Here is a 27,806-nt window from a genome sequence, read left to right as displayed (position 1 = left end):
TTTGTTTTTCCCTCACGGGGAACTGCAAAACTGTGACGAAGAGGAACGATGCTTGCTGTTCTCATTTGCTTTTCTTTGTGAAGAGCCTAAGCTATATTCCTTTTTAAAAGAGAATATTATTTGCATTGTCAAGTGGAAATATATGACTTTTCAAACAGGCATCTTAAACTTCATCGAGAAATTAGCAGATTTATCGGTCAGGCTGATTTTATAGTTACCCTCTAAAGTTTCTCCAAACTTTTCGGGTTGGTAAGTATTTCCCTAGCCAGTCGCCACGTTTGTTTGGCCGCGTTTTCCAGGGCCGAGTGAGGTTTGCCCTGAAAGAGGTCTAAGTTGGGCAAGAAGTAGTGCGGGCACCTCCTGCACTGGAGGCACGAGATGAGCTGCAGTAAAATCCCGTTGAGCCGGTCCCCCAGGCACGACTCGTCCCAGTCCGATTCGCGGGGATGCTTTTCGCATTCGTAGGAAACCAGAGTCTTCATGTGATAATTATTCAGGGGCTGGCCCGGCAGCTCCAGGTGACGGTCCCGTAAGGTTTTGAGGATGGAGAGGCATTTCTTCCTGCAGCCGCCCATCTGCAGTCTGTTCTCGGCTTCCGCGAACTGCAGCACCCAGGCATCGCTCTCGGCCGAGCTCTGCTTGCCGGCCAGAGAGTGGCACTCCTTGGACAAGAGGTTGAAGCCTTCCGCCTTGACCTCCGCCACCCGGTTGGGTCCCGGCCAGGGGATGTGGGGAAGCGGCCAGTGTGCAGCACTCCGCGGCCAGATCCCCGTGCACTTGAAGGCTGGAGTGATCTGCACGACGTAGCGATCCCTGATCCTCAGCTTCACTTCGCTGGTGTCCGCCACCATCTTTACCACGTCTCTGTAACTGCACTTATCCACGGCTTGAGCCACCAGAGTCTGGAATCTGGACCGGATTTTGCGAGCGGAGAGGTAGCCAGACGCCGTGATGAACTCCACCCAGAGGGACATGCTCCTCTTGCGCCCGTCGCTTAACTTTAACACAGCGCAGCCCGGCAAGGAGCCGTCGTCCACGAAGTTGAAAACCCCCATTTGGTTCAGATACAGCACGACTTCAAACTCCGTGGGGGAGATGACTTCCAGCCCCTCGTAGCGATTGTCCATCTCGTTCAAGGAACTGATGAAGCGAGGTTCCTGCACCTCCACCTCCTTCAGCACGTCCGACACCACTTTGCAGACTTCTCGGATCGTTTTCGCGATTGCAGCTTTCCTGGCTTGGCATTTCTCATTGTAGTATTTATTCAAATGATACACCAGCTTGGCCTGGGCCGCGATCATGTTGGGGCAGAGATCCGGATTGTATACCGGAGTCTCGCAATAGGCTGTGGGATCCAATGCGGCTGCTATGGCTGGAGCCAACTTCAGAGGAGAAACAGGCTGCCGCACTCTGAAATGTAACAAATGTTTTTCAAAATGCGCCGGGGCTGCTGCTCCTCAGATGCTCTCTTCCTGCTTTTTTAGATCAGCCGTCTTGAAGTGTGTGTGGCGGGGGGGTGAAGGGAGGGGGGAGCGGGCGGGGGACTGGAGGGGGCGATATTTTTCCTTCCCCTTTTTTTAAAGGGTCCGTGAGTGAGAGGAAAGCATCGAGAGCAGCACCTTTCCCAGCAGCAAGAAAAAACAAAAGTTGCACTGAGACACAGCGAGGGTTCCAGTAGTCAAAATAATAAAACCTCTTCGTATTTATTTATGTTTTCCCGTAGTAATCACCGTGTGTATGCAGGGCGGTTAATCAGATGGTGGAAAAAAGTGCCGTGTGTGTATGTCAGAAGAAGCTGGCTGTTGGTTTGTATAAGAGCCCAGATGCACTCGTGTGGAAATTATAAAGGCAGGGCCAGGCAGGCGGGCGGCCAATCGCCACTGGGCTCGTCACTGCAGCCTCTTTCAGCTCAAACCCGGCTAATTAATCCCTCTCTAGGAGATAGATATGTATACACAGCCACACACACACGCACACGCAGGCACATATAGAAAGGTAGAAGGTTACCGGCTAGAAAGCCGCCCCGGTTCTCTGTACACTCGGAAATCAAGAGAAATCCCTCTCCTTTGGGTGTAACTTGAAGGGTATTGACGTTTCGAGAGGACTTGGCAAAACTGTGCCGCTCCGTACTGAGTCCCTGCGTGCCTCCTCATGGCCGGGACGCGAATGCAGGTGTATTAATGGGCATCCATCAACTAGGGGGCTACAGACCGGGCTCGCTCCGGCAGGAGCACAGGCGTAAATTCATTAACCCCCACTCGGCGTCACATCACGCTGTCCTTTTCCTCCTGATAGTTGTCTGTAACTGCAAGCGAGAAGTAGGTTTGGATTTTTTTTTCTCTCGTGAACCGGCCAGCGAACAAGGCAGCGGATTCACGGCAAATTTAGTGTTCTTTGGAATAAAATATTGCTCAGAAGTCCACGATTTGTATTGTTTTAAAGGATCTTCTGACGGGCTCTAATCGATTTTGAGGTTTAATGCATTTCGGCATTGTCTCTGCCTTGCTTTTTGTATTTGTACCTTATGAAGGGAGAATCAATCGCTAAACATATCTGTCAGGTCTTTTTCACGTTCCTTCCAAAAATCAAGTAGCAGAAACAGACGGTAAATCTCCTTTGTCAATTCTTAGCGTCGTTTTTATATTCTGTATTGCTCTCCGATATGTTGTGAGGAGTGGATGTTCGGCTGCTTTTCGAGACGCACTATAAGTACCTATTAATTTCAAACCTGGAGGATTTATCGTAGAGCGAGCTGTGCTAGCAAGCTGCGCTTAGTAAATGTGCACACGGGAGGCACGCTAGCGACTGCAAACATGCTGGCTTGCTTGTCTGACAGTTTGGGGTTTCGCCTGTGTGATGTGTAATTAGCAAATTTCGCCTTCGGTACTTTAAGTGTTGGTAATCGGGACATTTATTTGCAAATAAGCTGGAGTGGTAAGCTCCTCTGCTTCACAGCATTTACTGAGCTTCACTTTAAGAGAGCCCTTAATTTATATATATATATATATATATGTACACGGGGGAAAAAAAACCCCAAAAAACAAAGCTTTTGACCGCTTGGAATCTTTAAACTACTGACCGAACACCTTTTCCTAAAGTAGGATATCAGTCGCTGAGGAGAAGTCATACCACAAAGAACATTTCACGACATTTATTCAGCGTACGAATGCGACCAACTTTATTGCACATAGCGGAGAATTTGTGACTGTGCGCCTGGCTCCCTCGGTTTAGCGGTTATATGGGTGTTCCCGTGCCGCTCCCGAGGAGGAAGCCGACGGGAATCCTTCCCTGCTCATGAGCTGCTGGGGCTGTCGCTGAAAAACTGCAGGTGACCGGTCGTCCCGAAGCAGCTTACCTCTTTTCGGCGACAGCTCTGGGCCGCCGGGAGAAGGGCGACCGCTTTCTGGCTGTTTGGGGCGGAGAGGAGGCACTTTCCTCCCGGGCTTTCTCCCTCCTCCGCTTAGACACGCGTGCCTCCCCCCGGCCGCGGTGAGTCCGGCGGCGGCAGCGGCGCAGAGCGCCGGTCCCGGTGCCGCCGGAGCGGCCGCCGAGCAGCGCTGCCGCCGTCCCCATGCCGGGCCCGGCGCTGCCGCCTCCCTCCCTCCCTCTCTCCTCCCCCGCGGGGCGGTGGCGTGCGCGGCCGCGGCGCTGCGAGCTCCGGGGGCCGGCCGCCTCAGCCTTCCCGGAGCAGGCGCTTCCAGGGGCTCGGGCTGGCTCCGAGGGCACGGGCCGGCGCCTCCCCGCCGCTCCTACCGGCGGCTGCCGCCGGCTGCGCGGGCAACCTGCTGGGCGGCGGGGCCGCAGGCCGGCCCGCTTCGCTTTTCCCCCTTCCGCGGGGACCGGCGCACGCAGAGCCGGCTCGGCGGCACCGCCACCGGCCCCGGCGGCGGGCGGGCAGGGGGAGGCTCCTCTCCACCTCTCCGGCCCGGCACATCCCGCCCCACTGCCCCAGGATGGGGCCCGGCACGGCCCAGCCCGCCCCTCGGGCCCGGGGGCGATGCCGGTCTCGCCGTGCCCTCAGACCCGGGGCGGCGTTGGCCGCGGCGGGCACGGCTGGGCCGTGCACAGGAAGGAAAAGCGGACAAGTTGGGACCAACTCCGGCGGGCGGGTCCCGGGGACCGACTGGTGCGGGGGAAGGCCCCGGTCCGGCCCCGGTTCCCGCCCCGGGCGGCGGCCGCTGCTCCCGCAGCCGCCGGCTCGACACGGCCGGCGCTGCCGTGCCGGGGGCGGCTTCTTTGGGGTGGAAATGTCAAAGAGCCCCTTTCCCACAGGGTCACAGACCAGCGCCGGGTAAATCCGAAAGTTACAGCGGGCGGACAAAAGGTTGTCCCTTCCTCCCTTTCCGCCGAGGGAACAGCCCTTTCCTGCGGTGGGGGCACCCCTCAGCTTCCCAGGGATGCGGGAGCCTCAGAGCTGCACGTTAGCGATGGGGATGTTCCGGGCCAGGTTTTGCTTATTTTTGCCCCCTGGGTTTTAGCTTGGCAATTCCAGTTGCCAGAGGCAAAAGTGGAAAGGTCGTGGCTTTAAGCTGTCAGAAGTCATAACATTCATGACGTGGCAAAATTAATTTAAACAAAAATTACGTCTTAGATACTAAATCAGAGTTTCAATGTGTAATGCTAATTTTAAGCTACGATACCAAGTAATGCAAGGTTATACGTATTTATTGTATCTCGGTGGCTACGAGAAATATTAGATTTAGGCTTGATTAGGTGATGTTTAACACTGAAGGTCTCTATTGACTCCACTCGTCATTTCGTTTCACATACCAAACATTTTTAATAGTTAAAAAATGTGTATATTTAGGCATCACGGACACCACTGAAATGTGACTGTTGACGTGACCCAATAGTTTTCTATGGCAAGAAGTCCGTTTGGTTTAGGTGTTGAAAATTTTCTATATGACTGTATATGATATAAAAATATAGATATTTGTCAAAGCTTCTGACGTTTTACTTTATTTAATTTTTCTCTGTAGTTATTAATGCGTCCATGGTAAACTACAAATGAACACCTTTTCAGCAATGAATTTTATTTCTACCGGGTTTAGTGAGTATTAAGTTGTTTTGGAAAATCAGGATTAAAGTCACCTCATTAAAATGATGATTGATCATTTGTCATGGTAATGGTACCATATGATATTGGTGACTTTTACCAAATTGCTGTTTTCCAGATATTTCCCCTAATTAGGGGGTACTATAACAGTATTTCTTCAACTCTGCTTATTATATCAAATCTTTCAGACTACATTGCCTTGTCATATAGTGCTCCTGTTATCCAAAAAGCCAAAAAACCAAATGCTGTTGAAAATCTTTGTATTCGCCCACATTCCCAAATTGCAATTTGGGGTGGGGGAGGGGGAAGAGAAAAAAAAAAAAGAAAAAAAGTTGCCATACATATAAATGTAACCAATAATTTCTTTTTCATATGTTGAAAAGTTTGAGTTAAAATGTACTTGCAGATGCATATCTACACAAAGGGCTTGCATGGATATCACTTTATATTTCTTATTATATAGTGATAGTTCTTCCACACACAACTGCTCATGAATTTTAAAGTTTTATTTTTTAATATCTGCCAATTGCACTAGGGAGGTAGGAAGAAAAAAAATGAAGCTGAGTTGATTAAATTATTTATCCCTGCTGCTGAAGTAAGTTTGAAGGCTCATTGAATGTATCTGATTTCTTAGCTCCTCTTTCTCCCCTTCCCCCCTTAATTCTTCCTGGTTATTTCATCCATATCATCCTGCCAGCAACAATAAATTCACTTCTTTTTTTTTTCAAGTAAGAAAACTAAAGACAGATATTTGTGCTGGGTTTGCTACATGTGTCACATTTTATAAAATAGACAGCATCTTTTTTGTGTGTGATAAAAGTTGACGGTACCTTCAATTTTCTGTATTCTTATTTTATAGTTTACTTTTTGCCTCTGTTTTCAAATTTAGGAACAAATGAAAAGTTCAGATGTAAGTTACTATAATGTTTGCAATATTTCAATTTTAATAAATGTATACACTTCATTGCTAAGACTTGTGTGTATCAAGTTCTGCATATTTTGGTACACAAGCATTTTTCCTCTGTTGTGAACAGTTCTCTGCAAATTTTTAAAAAATTTTTTTCAGGATTATGACATAGTCCCTTTTACAGTACACAATTAGCATTAATTAGTGTTAAACTTAATATGTGTGTCTTTGCTTTCTATTAAAAATTAAAGAAAAACATGAAAAGAGTTTGTATTACTGTTGGATTTGGTCATCCTAGGTCATACGGATGAACTGTTAAAGCTTTAAATTCCTCTAATCTGCAGTCTGTTAAGGGGAAAAAACCAGTAATTGATTTGTTTTTTCTAAAATGTTGTGTCTCAAAAGTAAACACGGAGCTTGCTCAACTGTGATTTTGGCTAGAACTGAAGAAACAAGTAAGCAGGAAAAAAATGCCTTGAATTATTTATTTGGTTCACTTATCCGTCAGCTTCTCCAAATCCAGACATTCCTTATAGTACAGCATTTTATTTAAGTAGTCCAACATTGGGTTTGTTTTGGGTCTTTTTTTTTTTTTAAAGATCTCTAGCTTGGAGAATGTTCTTTTTTTGCTGAACTGCTAGAAGAGTGAGGAATCAGTGGGGATTAGTGCCTTTTAATCTACTGCATCTGCAGTGGGCCATCCAACACTGCTGAACTCTCATTTACTTGCTATTGCTGTATATGATTAAGTGGCTGAAAATATTGAACGTTGCCCTTGAAGATAAAGCTGTATGTGTTGGATGAGCAGCTTCTGAAGACTTCATGTCTAAACTAATCTTTCCCCTCAGTAACTTTAGCTCTGGAACACAAGAGAAGACTAGAGTGTTAGAAAATGTAAGTTGAAATTGAAGTATGGGAGCATTTGAAATGTGTCATTATATAAATTATGGCATCACACAATATGCTATGTCTTAGGAGTAACTCAGCATCTTATTAGCCCAGTCAAATGGGAGGGTGGTATGACTTGAACATGCTTAGTTTTGTGGCTGGTGCTTTTATGTAAGCTGGTTTCATACTGACTAGCAAACGAAACTACATCATCCCGTCAGTAGCTGCTGAAGATACTGAAATTAGCAGAAGACATTGCTTAACACATTTGAACATCAGCCAATAGGAATTATGAGTAAGCACCATTTTTGTGTATACATTTGGTCATATTATGTGTTTATTGCTAATTTTCATGCTACCAATACTTTGGGCATCTTATGTCCCTCCAACTCAAAATGAAACTTTGCCTTCTCTCTTTATGATTACATAAGTGTGGTAATTTACCTGTGTAACTCATTTCATCTTGATTTAGCTATGAAAGGACATACCTAACATATTTCAATGCAGACTTCTAGTTTTAATGTAGTGTATAGCTCTGCTCTCCAATATTTTCTTTCCAAATAACAGTGAAGGAAGGAGTTGAGTGAGTTGGTTGTAAGTGATTAATACGTTACGTTGAACCTTATGAAGGCCCTGATCCTGTAAATAACTGCTCATGCACTTCTCTGTGAGCCTAAAAGCACCTGTGACATCATAGGCAGGATCAGGGCCAAAACACTTGGAGGTCAACTTTTGAAGAGGATGAGATACAGTGAGCCTCTAAAATATCTAATGTATCAAAGCATGTGTTGGTGAGGAAATACATTTTTGGCTCAAACATCTACACTTCTGTCAAGCAGCACTTCCCTATTAATTTCATTGTGCTTTAGCCATAGTGTTAAAATATCTTGAGAAAGGACATTGCTGTTTTGGCCATATTTTAACAACATGCTCTCACAAAAATGCCCCCCTCCCCCACCATCAATGCACTCTAAAACCCTTCTGAAGAGGGTGAGGTTATTCAGAGAAACAGATGAAAGATTATGTTTCCAGAATCTCCATTTTGTCATCTAGTTTCACATATTCAGGACTTTTTCTAAACTCCCTAAAGCTACAGAGTATTTTAGCACTCTTAAATAAAAGCAACCTATTCACTAAGAACACTTATTGTTCCTAAAAATATCCTAACTGTAACTGTAATAGAAACATGTCAACCAACTTATTATTTAAGGAAGAAGAGGTGAGATCTTCTCAGGAAAAATATGATACTTAGATCTTTTGGCCTGTAAAATATTTTCCCACCACCACTCTGAACTTTTATTTTTTTTATTGGTGGAACATTGTCATTGTAGAACACAATATTTTATCTAGGGGAAATTTGAGCCTCCTATTAAGGGCAGCAAATCACTTCAGTTGCCTTCTTACTTTCTTACTTGAATTTGAAAATTTAACCTACATTGCCTATTGTCCTTCCTACATTTTGCTCCCAGCTTTTAGGCCAGCTCTAGGATAGAATATAAAGAAGTAGATCCTTTGTGGCATAGTGCTGATATCCCTGAAATGAGAAAGGCTATAGAAATAACATGTAGTCTGGTAGTTTCATAAATATCCAATCAAACTGTTCAAAGAGATATATTAGCTTGTGGAAATATCTGTTTATCTGAAAGGAATATTGCTATCAATTTTTCTTGATAGTTGAAATAGATTTTGCCTTTTAGAAAGTTATAATTTATAATATATTAGTGCCATTGAAAAGAAGATAAAAATTTACAGTGTAGCTGTTAGAATAGTGACAGTGATGTCTCTTAAGACTCCCTAGTTTTAGATGAGGCAAAGGAGACGTCTTTATGACTTCATATTTATGAATCTTATTTACTGCTTTAGTTGATAGAAAATAATTTTTTTATAAAATTAAGGAAAACTTTTAGGGGAAAAATTGTGGGGTTTTACTTTTTTTTAACGTCAATACTGATTTTAATGGGGTTATGCAGTGTGTACAGGCCTGCTGAGGGAGAAGTTACTGTGATCAACATGGTTCTATCTTATTTTCAGTAAATATTTTACCAATTCTAATTCTTGTTTTCTTCTGCAAATTATTTCCAGGAATAAACTGGGTTCAATTTTCACTTAATTTTTTTTAAAATAACTCTATCAAAAGGAACAATTAATAAGTGCAGAATTCTTGCCAGACCTCTGAAGCACAGGCGTGTATATGGCATATGCTAGGCTGTGCTGTAATGCTTGCCATTTTCACCTACACTACACTATTCTTTAAATAGGTAAAAAATGACAGCAAGTATGTTGGACAACAGTTTTCTCATTATATTCTGTGAGTACATTCATTATGTATTATTAGTCCTTAATTGTAAAGATGAAATAATATAACCATTTATCTTTGCAAGCCCATTATTTATAATCTGTACATTAGAAAACTGCAAGCATCTACATGAATGTTTTCTTCTGTATGTATATTCAGATTTTTGACATAGGGGATGAGAAGAAACTTTTTAGGCTAAACCTATGGCTAACCTAATCCACCCTTTGTAGGCGAACTGTATCTAAACATGGTAAAAAAAGTCCTCTCTATCCCCACCCCCCAAAATTCAGTTCTTCATTTGTTTTGTTCACCACGCTGCATTAACACAGTTTTCCCTTGTGTGCATCTGCCAGTGTACAATTTAGCCACGGGCATCTGTAGACCTTGTGGTGATCAGTATTGCAGGCAAAAGCCATATGTGTTTAAATAAAAAAAAAATCTCTTTATTTCATTTGCTGTTTTAACTGGATGGATAACTTCTGTGCCTCAAGACAGAGGAAGAGAAAATACAGAAATAATTAATTGCCTCTATTCTTGAGGCAGTTTCATTTTCCCTCTCCAATATGGAATGCTTGTCAGCTTCCCTGATAAATGACTGCATGTATTTGCATAGATTTTACATTAACACAAAAATTAGTTTTATTTGTGAAAAACTATTTTACATAATAATGCAAAATCTAGCATTATGGATTATGTTTCCAAACTTGAGACACTGTGGAGAAATGAGGGTTTTTTTGTGTTTGCTTTTTAAATTTTATTTGGTTTGTGTTAGTTGGTTGTTTTGCTGGGGTTTGTTTGTTTGTTTGTTTGTTTCATGTCAAGGTATATTAATTTTTAGTTTTGTATTTTGTTTTTGTAAAAACAGCCAAGTCAGGATCTCTTAATGTTTATAAACCATTTAGGCAACCTTTCAGAGATTGAATTATTGATGGTGGTATGAAAACAACTTTTTTCATAGACTTCTAACCCATTCAATTTATTAAATACACACTTAAATATGAATACATTTGCAAAATTTTGTGGAAATGTTTTGAAAAAAAATTAATCTAATTTAGCTATAAATACACTATGAGAATATACTTTAAGTTTCTAAAGCTGCTATTAAAATAGTGCTCCATCAGGTATTCTTTCAGAGCATTAATATACTGCATTAGCTTGTATGCCAGTGTAGGACTATTTTTTTCCGTATATCTAATAACCTGTCTGTTTTAAGCAATTAGGCACTCCTATCTTGGAGTGACAGTATTATACCTGTAGTTAAAAACTGTGTTTTGTTCACTATTTGTCATGACCAAGAATAAAATCTACAAATCAATCAGTCTGAAATATCTCTGAAGGAAAATATACTGCCCTAATTTTATGCCAATTGTAGTTATTTTCAACCGACGTGAATTGGATATTTGCTCACAGAATAAACCTGGTGTCTTGCTGTGTAAAGGTAACTGCTAATTGTATATCAGCCAGTTCTCCGTGATGAAAAAAATACAGATGCATTCACTGCTGTTATTTCATGCTCTATAATAATAAGAAAATATTGCTCCTTATGAAACACGCTATACTTGATGGCAACTTAAGGCAAAAGAGTGCCTTTGCCACTTCTTAAATCTGGGACACCCTAGGTGCCAGCTGTCACTGCTCAGCTAATGATGACAAATGCCCCTCTCTATGCAGATTGCAGAGCTTGCAGGCTGCTATGAAAGGCAGTCAGATTACCTTTCTTCAGATAGTAACTTAACCTTTTAAACTCAAGTGTCAGAATGAAATTATTAGCTGGGATAGTTTCAATATCTGTTTCTTTAAAAAGGGGAAAAATGATAAGAAGGCAGTGACTTCAAATAATACCATAGCACTCATATCCACAAATCGTTTTTGCTTCTCTGATCTTTTAAAAATAGGAAATTGCTGCCACTGTGCCTGTGAGCACTCTATGGAGTTTGCTGGCGTTGAATGCATGAATGCTGAAGCTGACCTCTCGGTTGCACTACACAGAAATGGGGCCAAGTGGGACAAATTCTGTCCTTGCTTACATCCACACAGTGTTACTGATGCACAGATCTGACAGATCACAGGTTAATGGATGCTATTTGTAATAGACCTTAATTGATCTTAGGTATTGTGGATATTCTCAGCTCTCTCTGTGGCAGTTCATGTTACTGGTCTTAAGTCTATGAACTTCAGTTGGATTCCACTCTGTAAAAATAACTGGGTATCTATTTTGTGGGTATGAGTGGTTTCACAGAACTCAGTGTCACGTGGTTAATATTGCTAATTTAAAGACACTCTACAGTCAGAGGTTTGGAGTTGCTTCCTGGGTTGTCTTGAAAGTAGCTAACAGATGTGGAGATGTTACATAGTTCTTTAACAGCAAGTCAGAAATGTAACACAGTACAAGCACTGAATGTGCCACCCAAAGGTGTAGGGTATTTTTTGAGTGTGTGCACATACATCTGTCCATGTTTTTTTGTGAGTCTATTTCCATGTGTTTATACACTTGAATGAAAAAGTAAACAGACATGTGCACATTCATGTCAATATTTGTACACATGCACTGTCCTACACATGTAACATCCAAACAATATATATTTCCATGTTTATATTAAAATGCTGACATATATGAGCATGTTTAACTAGAATATTATATTTGCCACTAAATCCGTCTGTGCAGTGAACTGCATACGAATATCAGTTTCCCTTTGAGCTAGAGCCTATTTTTATTGCAGTAAACAAGTACATACACCAGTCATTTCAGGAACACACCACCACAGCAGTGGGCAATAATAGAAGACTACAGAAAAGATGTGGAAAGACTTTTAATGAGATGACCAGGAACATTATGCTATATGGATGGAAAGAGAGTAGGAGGAATGTCCCAGACAAAAAAACTTACTATGATTTGCAGAAAGTATGGGAAGAAGAAAAAAATGTACAAGTTTACAGAGAAAGTTGAGATCAATGTCGCAGTAATTGCAGTGGGTTTGATTTGGTGGCAGTCATTAAAGGAAAGGTAATCTGATTAATGAACATAATATCAATTAATATTATTTTCTCCAGAAAATAATGAATTTGATTGTTGATATGGGTGTTCTCAAAGACCTTCAGTCAGCACTTACCTCTTTTGGTAATATGATGTGTGAAAGGGAGATGGTGGTTAATATTATATTAGAAATGTTTCATCTTGAAGTTTGGGGACAAGTGTTTGTTTTTGTTTAAGTATGTTGAATTTAACATCTTGTCTTGTTTTGTTGCACTGTGTTTCTTTTCTGTAAGTCATTATGTTCAAAGTATTTAAAACTATACATTTTATTATTTTTAGCAAGTGTAGCACAATCTGGGAAATGAAAAAGACAAAGATGTAGTGATTCATCCTCAGCTTTCTCAGCTTGTTGGTTGAATAGGCATCAAATGAAGTCCAATGCCTATACAAAAGAAATGTTCCTTGTTTGGATTTGCCCCATCTGTGTCATCTGGTGGCTTATGCAATAGGAGGTGTTATCGCATGAATCCAAATGCACAAGCCAGTTGTTTTATGGACTCTTTCTGTGCTTGGAGGAGTTTATAAGTTGCCCACTCTATTGTGTGTCACTCCCAGATGACACGTGTGCATTCTGCTGAGCATATTTTGGGGGTAATTATAACTAATGAAGCCTGGTACACAGCTTGTTCACAGAGTGATTTATTCTGCTCCTGTCTGATTCCTGAGAGTTCTGTAAAATGGTTATATTGTGCCCTCCACTTTGGACATGTATGGGAGCATGTGGTATTGAGTCCATCAGAGAAAATTTGCTATTCAGTGTACCACAGACTAATTACAAAGATATTGGCTAGCTACATCTGTTTGAAAATACAGTCAGATTGAAATTATAAATGGGATCTGTAACTTTAGGGATATTGGATTTTTTATGGCTCCTGTTTAGTCACTTACTCTTTCCAGACTTGCAGTAACCCACTTAGATATATTGCTGTTAAATGGCTCAGAGTTTTTCTAAACCCCATAAGTTAAGACTGGGTTCCCTTCATACCTTTTAGCAAAGCAGATTTTATTATGCAATCTGAGTTTTGATAGGTGGTGATATTTTGTGGAAAGATGGGTTAAAAAGTTGGAAGAAAATACCTTGTAGCTTTGCAGGTTTCATAAAGCAACATCAACAAAAATTCATTACTGAAGCCTGGGTGTCAACCTTTATTTAACCTTAGATCTATCATTCTCACCCTAATTTATCTTGACTTACCAGGCTCTCAGGCAGGTAAATTCACTGATATTAGCAGGACTCATCTACTCTACAAGAAGTATTAATACATTTTTTTTGCCAGGATGATTCTAAAAATCTTTCTTCCAATATGCTAACATGCCTCTGAAATCACAGAGTAATGGTGTGCATAGAATCTTCAGGGTTTGTTACTTCATCTACCTGATTCACAGCTATCCAAGGTGGCTGGATGTTTTTATAAGTATCTTAGCATCCGTGTTCAGTAATAATAGTCTTTAGTTATATTTTTTCTTTCAGCCCTGACTTTGTATCCAGATTTGAAAGACTTTTGCATTTTTTTTCAGTACTTCAACAAAATTCTTTCTTTCTTTCTTTCTTTCTTTCTTTCTTTCTTTCTTTCTTTCTTTCTTTCTTTCTTTCTTTCTTTCTTTCTTTCTTTCTTTCTTTCTCTTCTTTTTTTCTCTTCTTTCTTTTCTCTTCCTAAAAATGGAGATGTTAAAAGTTGTAATACTGATTGTAGGAATGGGAGAAGGGATTAATACTTATTTTGGTACACATTTAATAAAAAGAATTTTGTTAGGTGGGAAAACAACTGACTAGAAAATACAGTTCACATCCTTCTTACTGGCTGCATGAGTAGAAAAAATAGTGTTATTGAGAATTAATTATTGTTTTAATCTGTTTTGTGAAAACAACCTGGGGTTGCCTCAAGACAAAATTGGCAGCACTGGGGGTGAGAAGTTTTTCTCTAGTTCTGAGGAGCAAATAGTGTAAGATAACACACCTTTGCTATCATGTTGGGCAAGAGGATGTGGTTGCTGGCAGATGTGAGGTTTACCTGTGCTGTAACCTGTCCCAGTAGTGAAGTTTATAGTATTGGTAGCAGTTTTCAAAATCAGTAGGATTTTGAATCACTGGGAAAGGAGACAGAATGGAGTTTCCACCTATATTTAATCTTGATAACCATGAAGATGAAAGTGTCCGAAGGTCTGATGATGTTTTCTTTTTTTTTTCCCCCTGAATTTATGTGGATTGCAGTGTTATGTACCCAAGATAATAACCATCAGAAGGTAGAAGTACTGTTTATATATGATGAGTGTGACTACCTGTACATAATGTATGTGTTGAAACACACAATTTGGAAACTGGCTGGTTTGCTGAGAACAAATGCATCATAAAGTAGCAGTTATGTTCCACTTGTTTTAAATAAGCAGTATTTGGTTTTGGTCTTTATGCTTTGTTCTGAACTTCCTCCATATACAAAAGTTCTGAGAACGATTGTTACATGCTATTTTTTTTTTCTTTTAATAGTGATATAAAATTTGGCCTGGGTTTGGCTTCTCTGATGATGCAATTATGATAGGTTTTGATTTTTGGGATGAGGCACATAAAATCTGGTTACCATGCCAGATATTACAAGAGGCCTGCTAAATTGTCATCACATACTTATAATTAAAATCCTTAGATAGGATACATATCACAGATGAAAACAAGGATTTTGTGTGTTTTGTAAGGCTTTTTAAGATTTTTCATGTATTCTTTGTTAAAGGACTGTGACAAAGTACAATGACTGGTATATTAGAAAAACCATGCCTAAAAATGAACAGTTGTTTTCCTTGGAGAATGATTGTCACAAATTTAAAGACTAGTTAACCAGAATTATGGGTTTGTGCTATTGAAATATTGCAGTTTTTGAGTGTGGTGTTGCTGCTGAGTAATATACTCATGTTTCTACATACACCTGTTCTATATAATTTTAAACATTTAATAAAATATTTAAGACTTATGGTTCAAATCAAGCACTAGCTAAAACGATGACACTAATTACATCAGATGTAGTTGGGTCAGTGAAGCTTACATGTCAGTCATTCTTTTGCACTGACCAAACTTTCAATGCAGGAAATGTCTTAGTTGGTCTCTGGAAGAGTTTGTTTCAGAGCAGAGTGTGGCCTTGCAAAAACTGGGAATTGCAGCTGTAGTTTCGTTCTCTGTACTATTTCGCTTTCTTCTGTAAGCAGCATTCATTTTATTTCCATTTTTTCTGGTACTTTACATAAATTTTGTGACAGAAATTACTGTTTAAGTCACCTTGATTCTAGAAACTTCTTCATGCTATGCCATACTATGGCTAGTGAATATGACATGCTTGTGAGGTATGGGTAGATGAAAATAGTTTTTCATATGAGTATTTAGGAAGTAGTAGTAAAGTAGTACTCATTTGTACCTGCAGTGATAGTTGGCAAAAATTAGAAACAAGAAGCTGAGATACTTTTTTGGGCTTTAAATTGTTTATCTCACCAATGTTAGCAGCATACTTTTTCCTGGTAAGCCATTACCTTCCACTTTCCCTGGTAGTCTCCCAGATTTGTGGGGTCTGGCTGCCTAGCTGGACTGTCTGTTTTCTAGAAATTCTGATAAATCTCTGAGAAAAGAATATTTGCCATGTTCCCTATGTGCTGATCAGTCACACAGTGGACATGCTGGACTGCTTGTAAAGCAAATGGTGGCCTGTTTGAGTTTACTAAATGCATAAGGAATTTGAACTCCAACCTAACACTGACCCTGTGGTACTGTATATGTTGTTCAGTCAAAATTACAGTGAGTCCATTAAACCCTCAACTTTTATACCAGTTTAGTGAAGTTTATACAACTCTGTGGAATAGAAGAAATAAATCACAAACAAGAAGACAAGTAAATAAAATCTATGCTTTGGTTAGGAAAAAAAAGTGAATGAGCTGAAGATCAGGGCAAAGAGATTGAGGAATGAATTTTAAATGAAAGACATGAAAACTTTTCAGACAAAATGAATGTAAAAATGTCTAGTAAAATTTGTTTCATTGAAGGGACTGGATTAAAAAAGCAATATAAAACTCCAAAGAGGGGAATCGGGACAGAGGACAAATTAGGGAGGAAGAAGTAGTTCTTTGCTTAGAGAAGTTTGAAATAAAGTAGAAACTGTAGGGCTTTTTTCACATAAATACCATGCTAAGCAGAAATCCCAGCTTTAAAGAGTATCTACCAGTACACCTAATCACAGTTGGTCCATGTGATAATGGACTGATGTGAATGTGCTGTAAAATGTCAACATGCTCCAGAATTACCCTTGGCTGTGCTTGAACTGAGCCAGCCTCAATGTAGTTGCTGCTTTTGTGGGCAGAAGTCATTGCTTTGTGAAAGCAAATAAGGTAGTTTTCCAAGAGCTGCTCTCCAGAGCCCCAGACAGTGACAGCAGTCTCTTCATCATCCTTCACTGACCTAAAGGTTAACCTGTCCAGAGGCTTGTGAAGTCTATAGAGCAAAAAAAAAACCTGTTTTTTGTGTGGGAAACAATATATCTGAGAAGAGGGGGACAACAGAGAATCCAGAAGTTTTGAGGGAACACTTGTAATGAAGTTTATGGCAAACCTTTAGAAGTGTAGATAATTATATCGACACGTTGGCTGGTATTTCTTTGCCTTCTAAATCAATTCCTAAGGAGAAGGACTGAACAAGACCTTTGCATATGCACAAACTGCTGAACTTTCTTCTTTTGCATGGCGCTGTATGTTCTTAAATAAATGTTTCTAAACATGAAACTTGTGAGGGCTGCATTCACAGGCCTATGTTATTTGTCACTGGTCTTGTTTAAAATTTATAGAGTGACACACGTTTCTATGTTGTCTTAGAGAAAAAAAATTATGTTATTCTGGCCTCATTTTACTGTCTAATTTTGGGAAATGCAAGAAATTGTGAAAGTAAATAGAAAGGAGCCATAGTGGAAAAGGTAAAAAAAATCCTAACAGATAGAGATGGCTACTTCATCATGTAGGAGGCTGGTATATCTGCTTTTTTAAAAAGTCAGTATAAAATGGCATTTCTAAACAGACAGTGATGTAGGGAAGAAGTTCCGTTTAGGGGTTAGGACTGGGAGAAACACCAGCTGAAAGACAAAGGTAGAAGATGTGAGAATTAGATTTATATTTGATGTTCCTTCTGAGGCTGCTGAGAATTTAATCAGAGGTGTTTGAACAAGATGCAGTGGCTAGTACAGAAGGGAATATTTCACTTTCCCTGTTCCCAGGTGGAGGAGTTGAGGACCAAAGGGTAGGCAAGCACAAAGTAACTGAATCAAACACAAATGGTGTCAAGGTTTCCCAGGAATGCACAGTCCAGTACATGGACACAATACATTCAGCTGCAGAATTTACATGTATATAAGAACATAGGCTAGATCTCCAGCCCAAGAAAACCCAGTAAAAAGTCTTGGCAGTCAAGGTCAGGAAGATGATGGCATTGCTGTAACATGATAATATGTTATTTTTTTAGACATGGCTGCAGTAATGCATCAGGTGCTTTCTCACTGCTTTTGATGCACACAGTGCTACTGTGGGTCTTCAGCTTTGAGAAGTGGAGCACTAATGTATCTGAGTCTTCCTTTTGTCCTTTTCTGGACTCATTTGTAAAAATTGCCATTTCAGCCAACGACTGCCCTTCTAGTGTGGTGTTTCATTGGTACTTGGTGGTATAGCAGAAAGTTTATTCATATTTTTTCAAGTGTTCAGTGAAAGATTGATTAATCTTTTTCATCCTACAGACTGCAAAACTGTTCAGAGCTCTTCATAAATGCTAGTCTGATAGTCTACCTAGAATTCCTCAATGCAGAAGCACAGTCAATTCTTTATACTTCTTGTTTAAAGGAAGTGTTCTTAAGAATGAATTTTCTCCCCTTCAACAATAAGAGGTATAAGCTTTGAGTAGATGGTCTAAATATCTAATTACAATAACCACACATAAGTCCCCACAAAGACTGAAGTATAAAATTTCTGTATGAAATACAACTGGAATTTAAAGGGGATGAAATTGTGGCATAAAGGCTGACTGATTTTATGATTTTTGTGTGACCTTAATAATAAAAGCTGACTAGTTTTATTGGTTGTGTGTGAGCTTAAGCAAAATAATACTTTGCATTCAGGAAGTGGTCAGTTCTGTGCAAGCACTATTTGTTGTTTCAGGTTTTCTGCTTAACTGGCTCATAATAAAAGTATGCCAAGTCTGGTGTGGGTATTTGTTTTTGTTTTTGGTTTTGTTTTTTTTTTTTTACTGTATGACTGAAGAAAATAAGATGCAGTGTCTGTAATTCCAGTTACTAAACCTGTTCCTTTATTAATGGTAATCATTAGCTTGTTGTTAATCTGGCTAAAAGGACACACACACTAAAATGTTTTTATGGTAAGAAAGCATCTTTGTCTCAAATGAGGGACACTGGATGTAGTGCTCTGCACAGTACATCTCCCAGAAGCTCATAGGATCTGTTTACCTGGTTGAAATTCAAATTGTTTTATTATGGTGTCAATTCTTTGGTTTTGGCAGCACTTCTAAAGTGTCTATACACAAAAGGACTACCACAGTGAATGAATGCTAGTGTTGACACCACCTAACAAGCAGGGATTATGTGTTTACAGAAGAAGTAATATGATAGGTCAAGTATAAGAGGCACTTCTCAAGAGCACTTCACCACATAATGAGTGACTGACTAGAAAGTGCGGAGCTGCCACTCTTTGGCTTCGTTTCGGTGTTGATGCCTGCCTCTCTCCTCCAAAGCCCTCTTGATCATGTTCAGCTGCTCTGTTCTCATGTGGTGAATAATAGTAGAGTAAAGCTGCTTTTCTGTCTCATTTTTCTTGCTAATTTACACATTCAAGCCATTTTTTGTTTGCTATCCTTATTTGCTATTCCCTTTTGTCAAGGCACTGTTCTCTTTTTTGCCTCAGGCCTAGGAACTAATTTGAGCTTCTATAATTACTTCATGTTTTACACCTGTCTGCATATCATGCACCCCTTGTCTCCATGCTTAAGCTGTATATTTCCTTGGAAGGAGGGAAAAAAAAAAAGACAGAAAGGCTAGTTTTCATACACAAGGAATCCCCAAGTTTCTCCTCTCAGTCTTCCTGCAGGAGAAACACAATTAAACTGTTGAGATGTTCTCAGCAATGCAGCTGACCTTTTGGGTTCATGAAGGACAAATGAATGCTGTCTGTTCAGACAGTTTGTGTTAAGACATTGTTGAGCAAAGAGCCCTGAGCTTTGTTCCTCTTGAATGAAGCAATGGTTGTAGTCATTTTAAAATCATTAAGAGGCTGAATGCATGGTATCATTCTACAGTGTTTGCTCTACAGCTGCTCTTCTGCTTTAATAGCAGCTTATTAAATTTGGGTCAAGCACGCTCTGAAGAGTATCACAATGAAGAAACTGTTCAAAAAGTTACCTGTTTTAAAAAAAAGGCAATTGATTAGATTTTTAACTTAAGTGACAGCTGCAATTCATTGCCTGTTCTTTGTGGTGTCCTGCAGCCAGAGTGGAAGCCTTTTGTAATTTGGTCTTCATTTTGTAAAAGCTTTCTTGAATAATCCAGGGTTGCTTTCCACTCTGAGACCGCCTCAATCCAATTAGGAGTTTAACAAGGGTCAAATTAAGGAGACTTTACACTTCATGTTTGCATCATTAGCCATAAGACTGTTTTGTGTGTGCACGACTGTGTGTCGAGGGAGGAGGGGAGGCTGCAAGATGGGGCAGACACAAAGCTGTCATCCACCATGTGGTGCATCCCGCCGCTGAATGAAGGCACAGCAGGCTAGGAACAACATTTCCAGTTGTCTTTTGGGGCTGTCGTCATGTGGATTTCAGCTGGTACATAGCTGTTTGGGGTTACAGGTGCTAGCTAGAGCCGAGGAAGAAGAGCGCACTCTGCGTCTAGTCTTTTCTCTCCTGGTAGTCTATTGTTATCGGACAAATGGCTGGGAAGAGATGAAGTTAGAAATCTCTTGAGCATTCATTATTTTTGATGAGATGACAACTACCCCAGCTCCTTGTTCTCACTATTCATGCTGTTTCCTGTTATTTTTCGAAAACATTTTTTTTGTGTGTGTGTTAAATATATGATACAGTGTGAACTTTTTTTTATATCAGTAGTTACCAGGTTTTCGATAATCAGATGTGCATATACAGGACTACAAACATTCTACAGCATTTTCTACAATAACAAGTTATCTAAAAATGGTGCCGTTTTGCTTATGCAATTTTTAACTACGATTAAGTTTTCCTATTGAATTATTTATAAAAATTGTCAAAAATTAAAGAGAAAGCCATAAGACACTCTTTTTTATACAAGATTGTTCTTAATGACAAGAAAAATTCTCCTGCTAATCAGTGTTTAGACGTGTGGGATATTGCTGGAGAACTGTTGCAGTGTCTCTTTAGCAAATGCTTTGTGCTGCTACATACAAAGTAACGATTTATCTAAAAATAACACTTTCATTGTTCCTCCCCCCCTAAACCCATTAATAGGTACTTTAGTATCATGCGAGTTTTCATAGTTTAATCCCTTTTCAAAAGCTTTTCAGAATAAAAGCTCTAAATGGTCCTCAGTATTAATTTGATGTGACTTCTGTACAATATGGTTTGAAACTCTCAGAAGCACATTTTTACAGCTTACCCCTTTTCACTAGATCAGTGTGTGGAAAATACCAGCTAAATGTTTCATGGAGGCTGCAAGCCTTTTTTGTTGTCTTGCAGATGCTGTAGCCTTCTAGTAATTTTTATTTAGCACCATCGTTATTAGATAATACTTAAACCAGATCAAAAACTATACATAGATTATTGCTCATTGAATTTAAATTTTAGAAAATGCCCCTTGAAAGATAATTTTTTAAACATTTTCACCTGTCTCTTGAATTTAATTTGTTGAGAATTTACCTTCAACAGTAATCTGCATAGTAAATGGTGATTGCATTTAATGTAGTCTGCTTTTGTAGTCAGTCAGATCTTTGCTTACATTTAGACAGGAATATCTGACTATAGGGTTTTGGATCCATAAATACATTTTTAAAATGCTCAGCTCTCAGTGAAATATTAATATGATGTGTCTGATGGAAGTAACGAGAAATAATTTAAAACTTGTTCTGTCAATCTCTATCAAAATGGGAAAGTATTTTCAGTTTGGATTGCAGTGGGTACAGTGACTGATCAAATAAAATTCTTGACTATACAATTTTTTTCATAATTTATGCCTCCTGTGGTGATTTGGTTTCCTCAAAACCACTGCCTAATTTTGCAATAAGAGAGTTCAAATAGTAACAAATAGGGCGTGGGCATGTATTTTGTTTATCTTTGTGGGGTTTTTTTTTGTTCCCTTTCTTTTAAGGCTTTTGCATAAATTAGTAACATGAATTACGTCAATGTGAATTGTATGATAAAAGCTTGTTTGGAGATATGTGGGCTGTTCTGAGCTCTGGATAGCCAAGAGGATCAGGATAACATGAGATTTCAAATGCCACAGATTTTGGTTCTTTATTTCTTGGTTTCTATATTTCAAGGAGAACCCAGTTACTTGAATATAGAAACATTTATTCCAAGTGCTGTATGCAATGCCTAGGTAAAATAGGTAAAATGGTAAAATACCATTACCTTCAGAATGGTACTTAATTTAATAATTTTAGCATCGTGCCTGAAAAGATGTTCTTTACAAAATTTTAACAAACTCAAATTAATAATTATGAAATAATTACATTAATATGAAACCTATTTTATAGTCTGATATTTTGTGCTTGACAGGTTGAAAAGTGCTTTATTCATTCTTCAAAATGAAACTAGTGAACACCTTCATCTCTGCTGAGTAAAAGTCCTATTTGGCTTCCTGGTACATCCTTTTATTATAGTTTTTCTTATATGCTTTAGAGCATAAGTGGTCTGCAGGGAAAAGAAAAAGATTTCAAAGCTGCAATGACAGAATTCACAGGTTGAAGGAAAAGTGGGTTTATGATTGGTGAACATTACAGTTGTTAATTCCTATTTATTTTCCAGAACACACAATGATAGAAAAAATATATTAATTTCATTACTTCAGTAGGGTGTTTTACAAATGTACATATGGACACTTTTATGTACAGAAGGTACAACCTTTGAACTCTTTGGAAGTTAGCAGAGAAGTCCTTAATATCACAAACCTTCAACCCTCTCCACCAGGATTTATATAGCTGTAAGAGAAAAGACAACAGCATGATTTATGCATCCATGTAAGTTTCTAGGAGATCACCCAGTCACCACTTCATGCCAGTGTCACAGAGATCTGAAGATGTGAATGGTAATCAGGCTGTTCAAGCAAAGCCTAAAAATATCTGTCAGGTTGGAATTTTAGATAAACAGGTTTAGAACTTAGATAAAGTCAAGAATTAAATATTTCTTCCTTTACAGTAAGTCTGTATTCCATTAATTCAAAAAAGCAATGAAGCTTTAAGGGCTTCTAATCTAAACTTTGAGATTTCCTGTATTGGTGTGTACATTTTAACTGCTATTCAGTGTTATACAAATGTTTTCCTCATTTTAAAAATTATATTTTTGAATGTTTCTGTGTTGGTGCAAAACATAATGTCTATCATATATATCTATCTATATTGAAATATGAAGTTATTTTTCTTGTAACAGACTCACCGGGTACCTTGTTTGTTTTGTTTTTCCTTCTTACTTCTAATGTACAAAACTGGCTACTAAACCTAGTTTTACTGTAAAAGAAACTTCATTATAAAACTGATTAGATAGTTATCCAGAGCAGTGTCAGAAGCCAGCTTTATTCCTTTTAGAAGGGCTATCTGCACTTTTTGTGTATAATGAATTTAGTTCTATTGAAAGATGCTGGATTGACAGCCCTGAAGACCGAAGTCCTTTATTTATGCATGAGCAACAACAGTTCTGCCTTTCCCACACTGCCCTCCTGATATGCTTCACCCATGACCTGAAGGATCCCCCTTAAGGGTGACAGCTTAGTAGCCTTCATGCCCATTCACTCTCCAGTCCTCTGCTGAGAGTGCCAAGAAGAATGCCAGGGTGTGGTGCCCTTTTGCTGTGAGCATTTGATAGCTGCCTTTCAGGTTGCAGTGGACATCTCATTTTCCATAGATTATTGAAGAGCATTCCAAGGGTAACAATTCTCAGGCTCTTTGGGGTGGTGGCAAAGTAGAGGTCTTTCTAAAGGTAATTAAAGGCAAGACCAGGATTTGGTTCAACTATTGTATGTAGGCCAGTAAATTAGAGTTAAGGTCTCTAGTCCATTACCAATTTCCTGATTGAGCTAGTCCTCTAGGACTTTTACAGCACAACTAATGTTTTTCAGACCTTCTTTTTACTCTCTGGAAAGAAAGAATGCTTTCTGCAAGCACAGGTCACAAATAGCTCAATTTTCTTCTGGCTTACAAATGCAAAGCATAACTAATTTGATAGTGGACTGTACAAAGCTTAATTTGACTCAAAGGCCTTGTGGTTTAAATGAGTATGTTTCTGATCTCATTTATGGTAAACTAATTTTAAATTCCATTTGGGTTACGCTAGATACACATGTGGGCCTAAGCACAGGATTTGGTTCCCTGAGTATCTTATGCACTGGATGTAGGTCATTAGTCCTTTCTGAGAGATAGGATACAAATGTATATGTACAATTATAATGATAAGATGGTCTAGTGCTAGCAGAAACTCTTATACTTTTTTTCAGTAATAAATGTATTTCTGATGTTTTGCATCTGCAATGCATTTATGCTGGAAATATGTGTATCTGAGCTGCAATTCAATTGACCACTTTTGCATTTATTTTGAGAAAAATGTACCAGGAGTTTGATTTTATATTGCTAGTTATTCCAGAAAGTAACACACACGTGTTTGAAAAAACAACAAAAAAACCCCAGCAATAGAAAAAGAAGAAAAAGAGTAATGGTTGACTTCTTCTAAATGTGCATATTTTCAGTATTCAGTGGAGTATTGAAATATTCCAAATTCTAAATAAGAATACAAGAGTCTGTGCACATGAAGAGCTCCGCGTGTGAATTTATTTTAGAATTCTTAATGGATAATTTAAATATTTGCATAAGATAATCCAGTTTTATATATATGTATATATGTACATATGTATATATATGTGTATATATATGTGTGTGTGTGTATATATATATATATCCACATACACATTAAAGTCGTTAAATGAAAACCATGATTCTGTGATATATATGTGTATATATGTGTGTGTGTGTGTGTATATATATATATACACATACACATTAAAGTCATTAAATGAAAACCATGATTCTGTATTTTGGAGTATGAGAACCTACATTGTATACACACACATACGTGCAAAGCCCTCATCATATTGCTAAAGGTTATCCATGGCTCCTGGGGGGGAAAAAGCTTCAATTTCAGCCTGATTAACTCATATTGTCAAAATTATTGTGTTCTTAACAAGCTATTTTTAAAATAAAAGAAGGTTTAAAATAAAATTATTTTTAAATAGTTTAATTTGAATTTAGAAAATATTTTTCATTAATTTAAAATTATTTAAAACAACAGTCAATCTATTTATGAAAAAGTTATTCAGCTAGATAAAAAAAGTAAATTAAAAAAACAGTGTCAAAGTAATTATCTCAAGGGTTGTAAGCTCCTGAAAAACACATTTCATTTGAGAGCATCACTTCATAAATCTGTTTATAATACGGAATTATTTGTTAAATATATATATAATGATAAAAGAGTAATGAAATCACATGGCAGTATTATAGTGATCATGAGTTATTTTTCTCTCCCATGTCCTCATTGATAAAAAAATGGGGAGATATCTAGGGGGAAAAAAATCCTCCTCAATTTCTGGACTCTGCATTGCAGGAAGGCAACAAATGAGAAAAAAAGTAGATTTTAATTTTATATCAAAGAAACCCTTGAGGTGGAAAGTTAGGGAAAGCTGCATTGGTTTGTAGCACACAAAATGTCGCTTGAATTTTGCTGCTCAGTAGTTTGATATACTCATTTGCTGATGCGAAATGACGAGGGCTTAGAAAGCAGGGTTTTGTTTTTTAGCTGTCTGCAGACCTAGTGGGGCCTTACAGAACCCAGTCAGCAGGTCATTAACTCTGGAGAAAACAGCTTGCATTAATATGCTCTAATCCGGTATAATTAGTCAAATTACTGCACGCCGACCGGCTTGTCATGTGTTGTCAGATTTGGCATGCAGGCAGGATTGCCAGGGTCCCTCTGGAATGCCACCCTGGATCAGGGAGAAGGACTCGTTTGTAGTAGTGGATTTCTTGATGAGGAAAGCAAATGGAATCAGTAGCCTTGGCCTTACAGAGAAGAAAAGAAAAGGAAAAACACCCCCGACAATCAAAAAAATTGATTTGTTATAATTTTGTTGAGAAATAGGGAATTCGTGTTATGGGAAACATTTACGGTTGATACCCGCTGTTAGAAATAGGAGCTGTTCAGTTGCCTCTTATAACTTCTATGTATCTGACAAAACTGGAGATCCGCTGTACTATATAAGATTAGCATTCATAAAAAGATTTAAAATAAATAATTACAAGAGGATCAGCTACAAATTACCTACCACACTGTGACACAGATTATTGAACTACCAGCGTGTGTGGGTGCTAGTGTGCCTATGTGTGTGCTCGTGCGTGTGCATGTGCCCCTTTTTCCAGTAGGGGAGGAGGTTATTAAACTATAAAAGGGCCATATTAGCATAAATTTACAAGAGCTCTTGTTCTGGCGGCATGATAAAAACCTGTGTTACCTTTGCATTAACACTGAATTGCTTGTTGTGCTTTTGGCAATGACAGATAAGTCAGTGTAATTCCCCATCGCAACGGAAATGATGCTCCAGATTCCAAACGCATCCTGAAGATGTCACTGACAATAATCTTCAAAGAACGGCCAGTGAAAGTGGGCTGTATGTTTGCAGGATGATATACTGCAAATGACAGGAAGAATTATGTGAGTGAAGACGAATCTGTAACATATTATTAAGCAATTTCACGAGAATAACAGGGATAAAAGGATAATGGATGAGGGTGTCATTATTACCTTCATGTAGAGGGAAAGCAAAAGCAAAGGTAGAGAGACAAGATTAATTGAGGAAGGGTGAAGCATTCATTGCTCATCAGCTCTTTTGTACTCTCTGCTCCTGAAATTCCAGACAAAAAAAAAAAAAATTGCTCAGGGCTGCATTTTAATGCAGCTGGCAAGACAGAGCTGAAAACTGACAGGGCACTTTTTAGTCACCTCCCTGCTTCCATAAACACACAACGGCTATTACTCCTGGAGTCTTCCTGTGATCAGAGCAGTAAACTGGTGGGATGTTCTTTTTTTTATCACAGCTACTGCTTTTAATTGTGCTTCTGAGCTCAGCAGTTTTATCTGTCGATGGTGTGGAACTGAACAGGTCGTTCCCTACACATTGTTTGCATTGCACAGTTGCAAATGGAAGCAGACTGTACATAATAGATGTCAGCAGAGGGGCTTCTTCTGAGCACAAAGGCAAGCTGGGGTGTCCAGTGACATTAGTGACAACATAAAATTATGTCAAGGAGTCGAGGTTTTACAGGTTTTAATATACAAGGTGAAGAAACAGGAAGTCATTTGGCAATTGTGCAGTCCAACCCTGCAGTGTTAACTCAAGTATAATTCCTGATGAAGTCAGGATTTGCTTACTCAGTGAGTTATCACTGGGTCAATAATTTCAATTACCATCTTTATTTTCTATACATTCTCCATGTAGCAGCTGATTTTAGCAGCAGAATATAACTGATTCTGTAGCAGCAGAATACAGTTTTTAAAACAAGCCATTTGCTTTTCAAAATCTTGATATAAAATTGCAGTTTTAAAAGCCACTATAATATTGTATAGATACAGAATATTTTCACCTGTTAATGACATTATCTCTGGGTACATTTTAATTTTAAAAAGGAATGCCAGAGACCTGAATAATTAAGAGCATATAGCTATTTATATTCAGAATTATGGATTCTGGGGTGTAAGCCTTCGAAGAACAAAGTATTGAGCCTCCTTAATTTTCTTTTCTGTGTTTATTTAATAACAGTGAAATGAAGTAACCAGTTGTTATTTGTTTTATTTTTCTTAGCTGATTAAACTTATTTCAAAGTTTTAACACCAAAAGAAATAGAAATTAATTTCTTATCTGCTGTCTGTTAGGATCTTTTTGGTGTAAGAGAGACAGAGGAAAACCTCCAGTTTGATAAGAAAGAAAAAAGGCAGGGGGAAGAATATGCCTCGATTGATTGCTGATTCTAGAAATAAAAATGTGGTTTGATTTCATAAAGTTGTGTGTTTCTTAGACTGAACTATTCCCATACAGTAAATGGCATATACAGGATTTCAAATAGAATAGCTAAGGTCAACAGCACAGGCCTACTTGCTGGCAGAGTCTGGAACTAAGATATTGTGGGAGAAGGATTTTTTTCTGCTACCTTTTGTGTAATGGGTTAGGTTGGGAGGGAACTGCACTGAATTGTTGCACATTTATCTATCATTGATAAATATATGTGCGAAAAATATAGATAGCAGATTTGGCCAGCATTATGCTTTGTTATATTAGCACAAAAACATGAGAAGGTTGTTTCAGCAGTGTAAATGTTGTGCTGC

General features: G+C 38.8%; 2 protein-coding genes across 11 annotated transcripts in view; one reads left to right on the top strand and one right to left on the bottom strand.

Annotated features, from left to right (window-relative positions):
- The window catches only part of NBEA (neurobeachin), a 453,154-nt gene that overhangs the window by 307,929 nt on the left and 117,419 nt on the right, over positions 1-27,806 (top strand). The gene's annotated exons all lie outside the window — the stretch shown is intronic.
- Positions 5-2,171, bottom strand: MAB21L1 (mab-21 like 1). Its single transcript, XM_039696631.1, has 2 exons — positions 2,008-2,171; positions 5-1,410 (listed from the first exon to the last, which is right to left on the bottom strand). The coding sequence occupies exons 1-2, from the start codon at positions 2,151-2,153 to the stop codon at positions 222-224; spliced, it is 1,335 nt and encodes a 444-aa protein (XP_039552565.1). The 5' UTR covers positions 2,154-2,171; the 3' UTR covers positions 5-221.

This window comes from Passer montanus, unplaced genomic scaffold (assembly GCF_014805655.1).
Source record: "Passer montanus isolate IOZ18808 unplaced genomic scaffold, ASM1480565v1 scaffold99, whole genome shotgun sequence".
NCBI classification, from domain to species: domain Eukaryota; kingdom Metazoa; phylum Chordata; class Aves; order Passeriformes; family Passeridae; genus Passer; species Passer montanus.
This window is presented reverse-complemented; position numbering and strand designations above follow the sequence as displayed.

Excerpts from the sequence above, each read along its gene's own strand:
- MAB21L1 (XM_039696631.1), bottom strand. The coding sequence starts at position 2,153 with ATGAGGAGGCACGCAGGGACTCAGTACGGAGCGGCACAGTTTTGCCAA. Across the intron at positions 1,411-2,007 it reads CCGGGGCGGCTTTCTAGCCG|AGTGCGGCAGCCTGTTTCTC; the intron begins GTAACCTTCTAC and ends GTTACATTTCAG.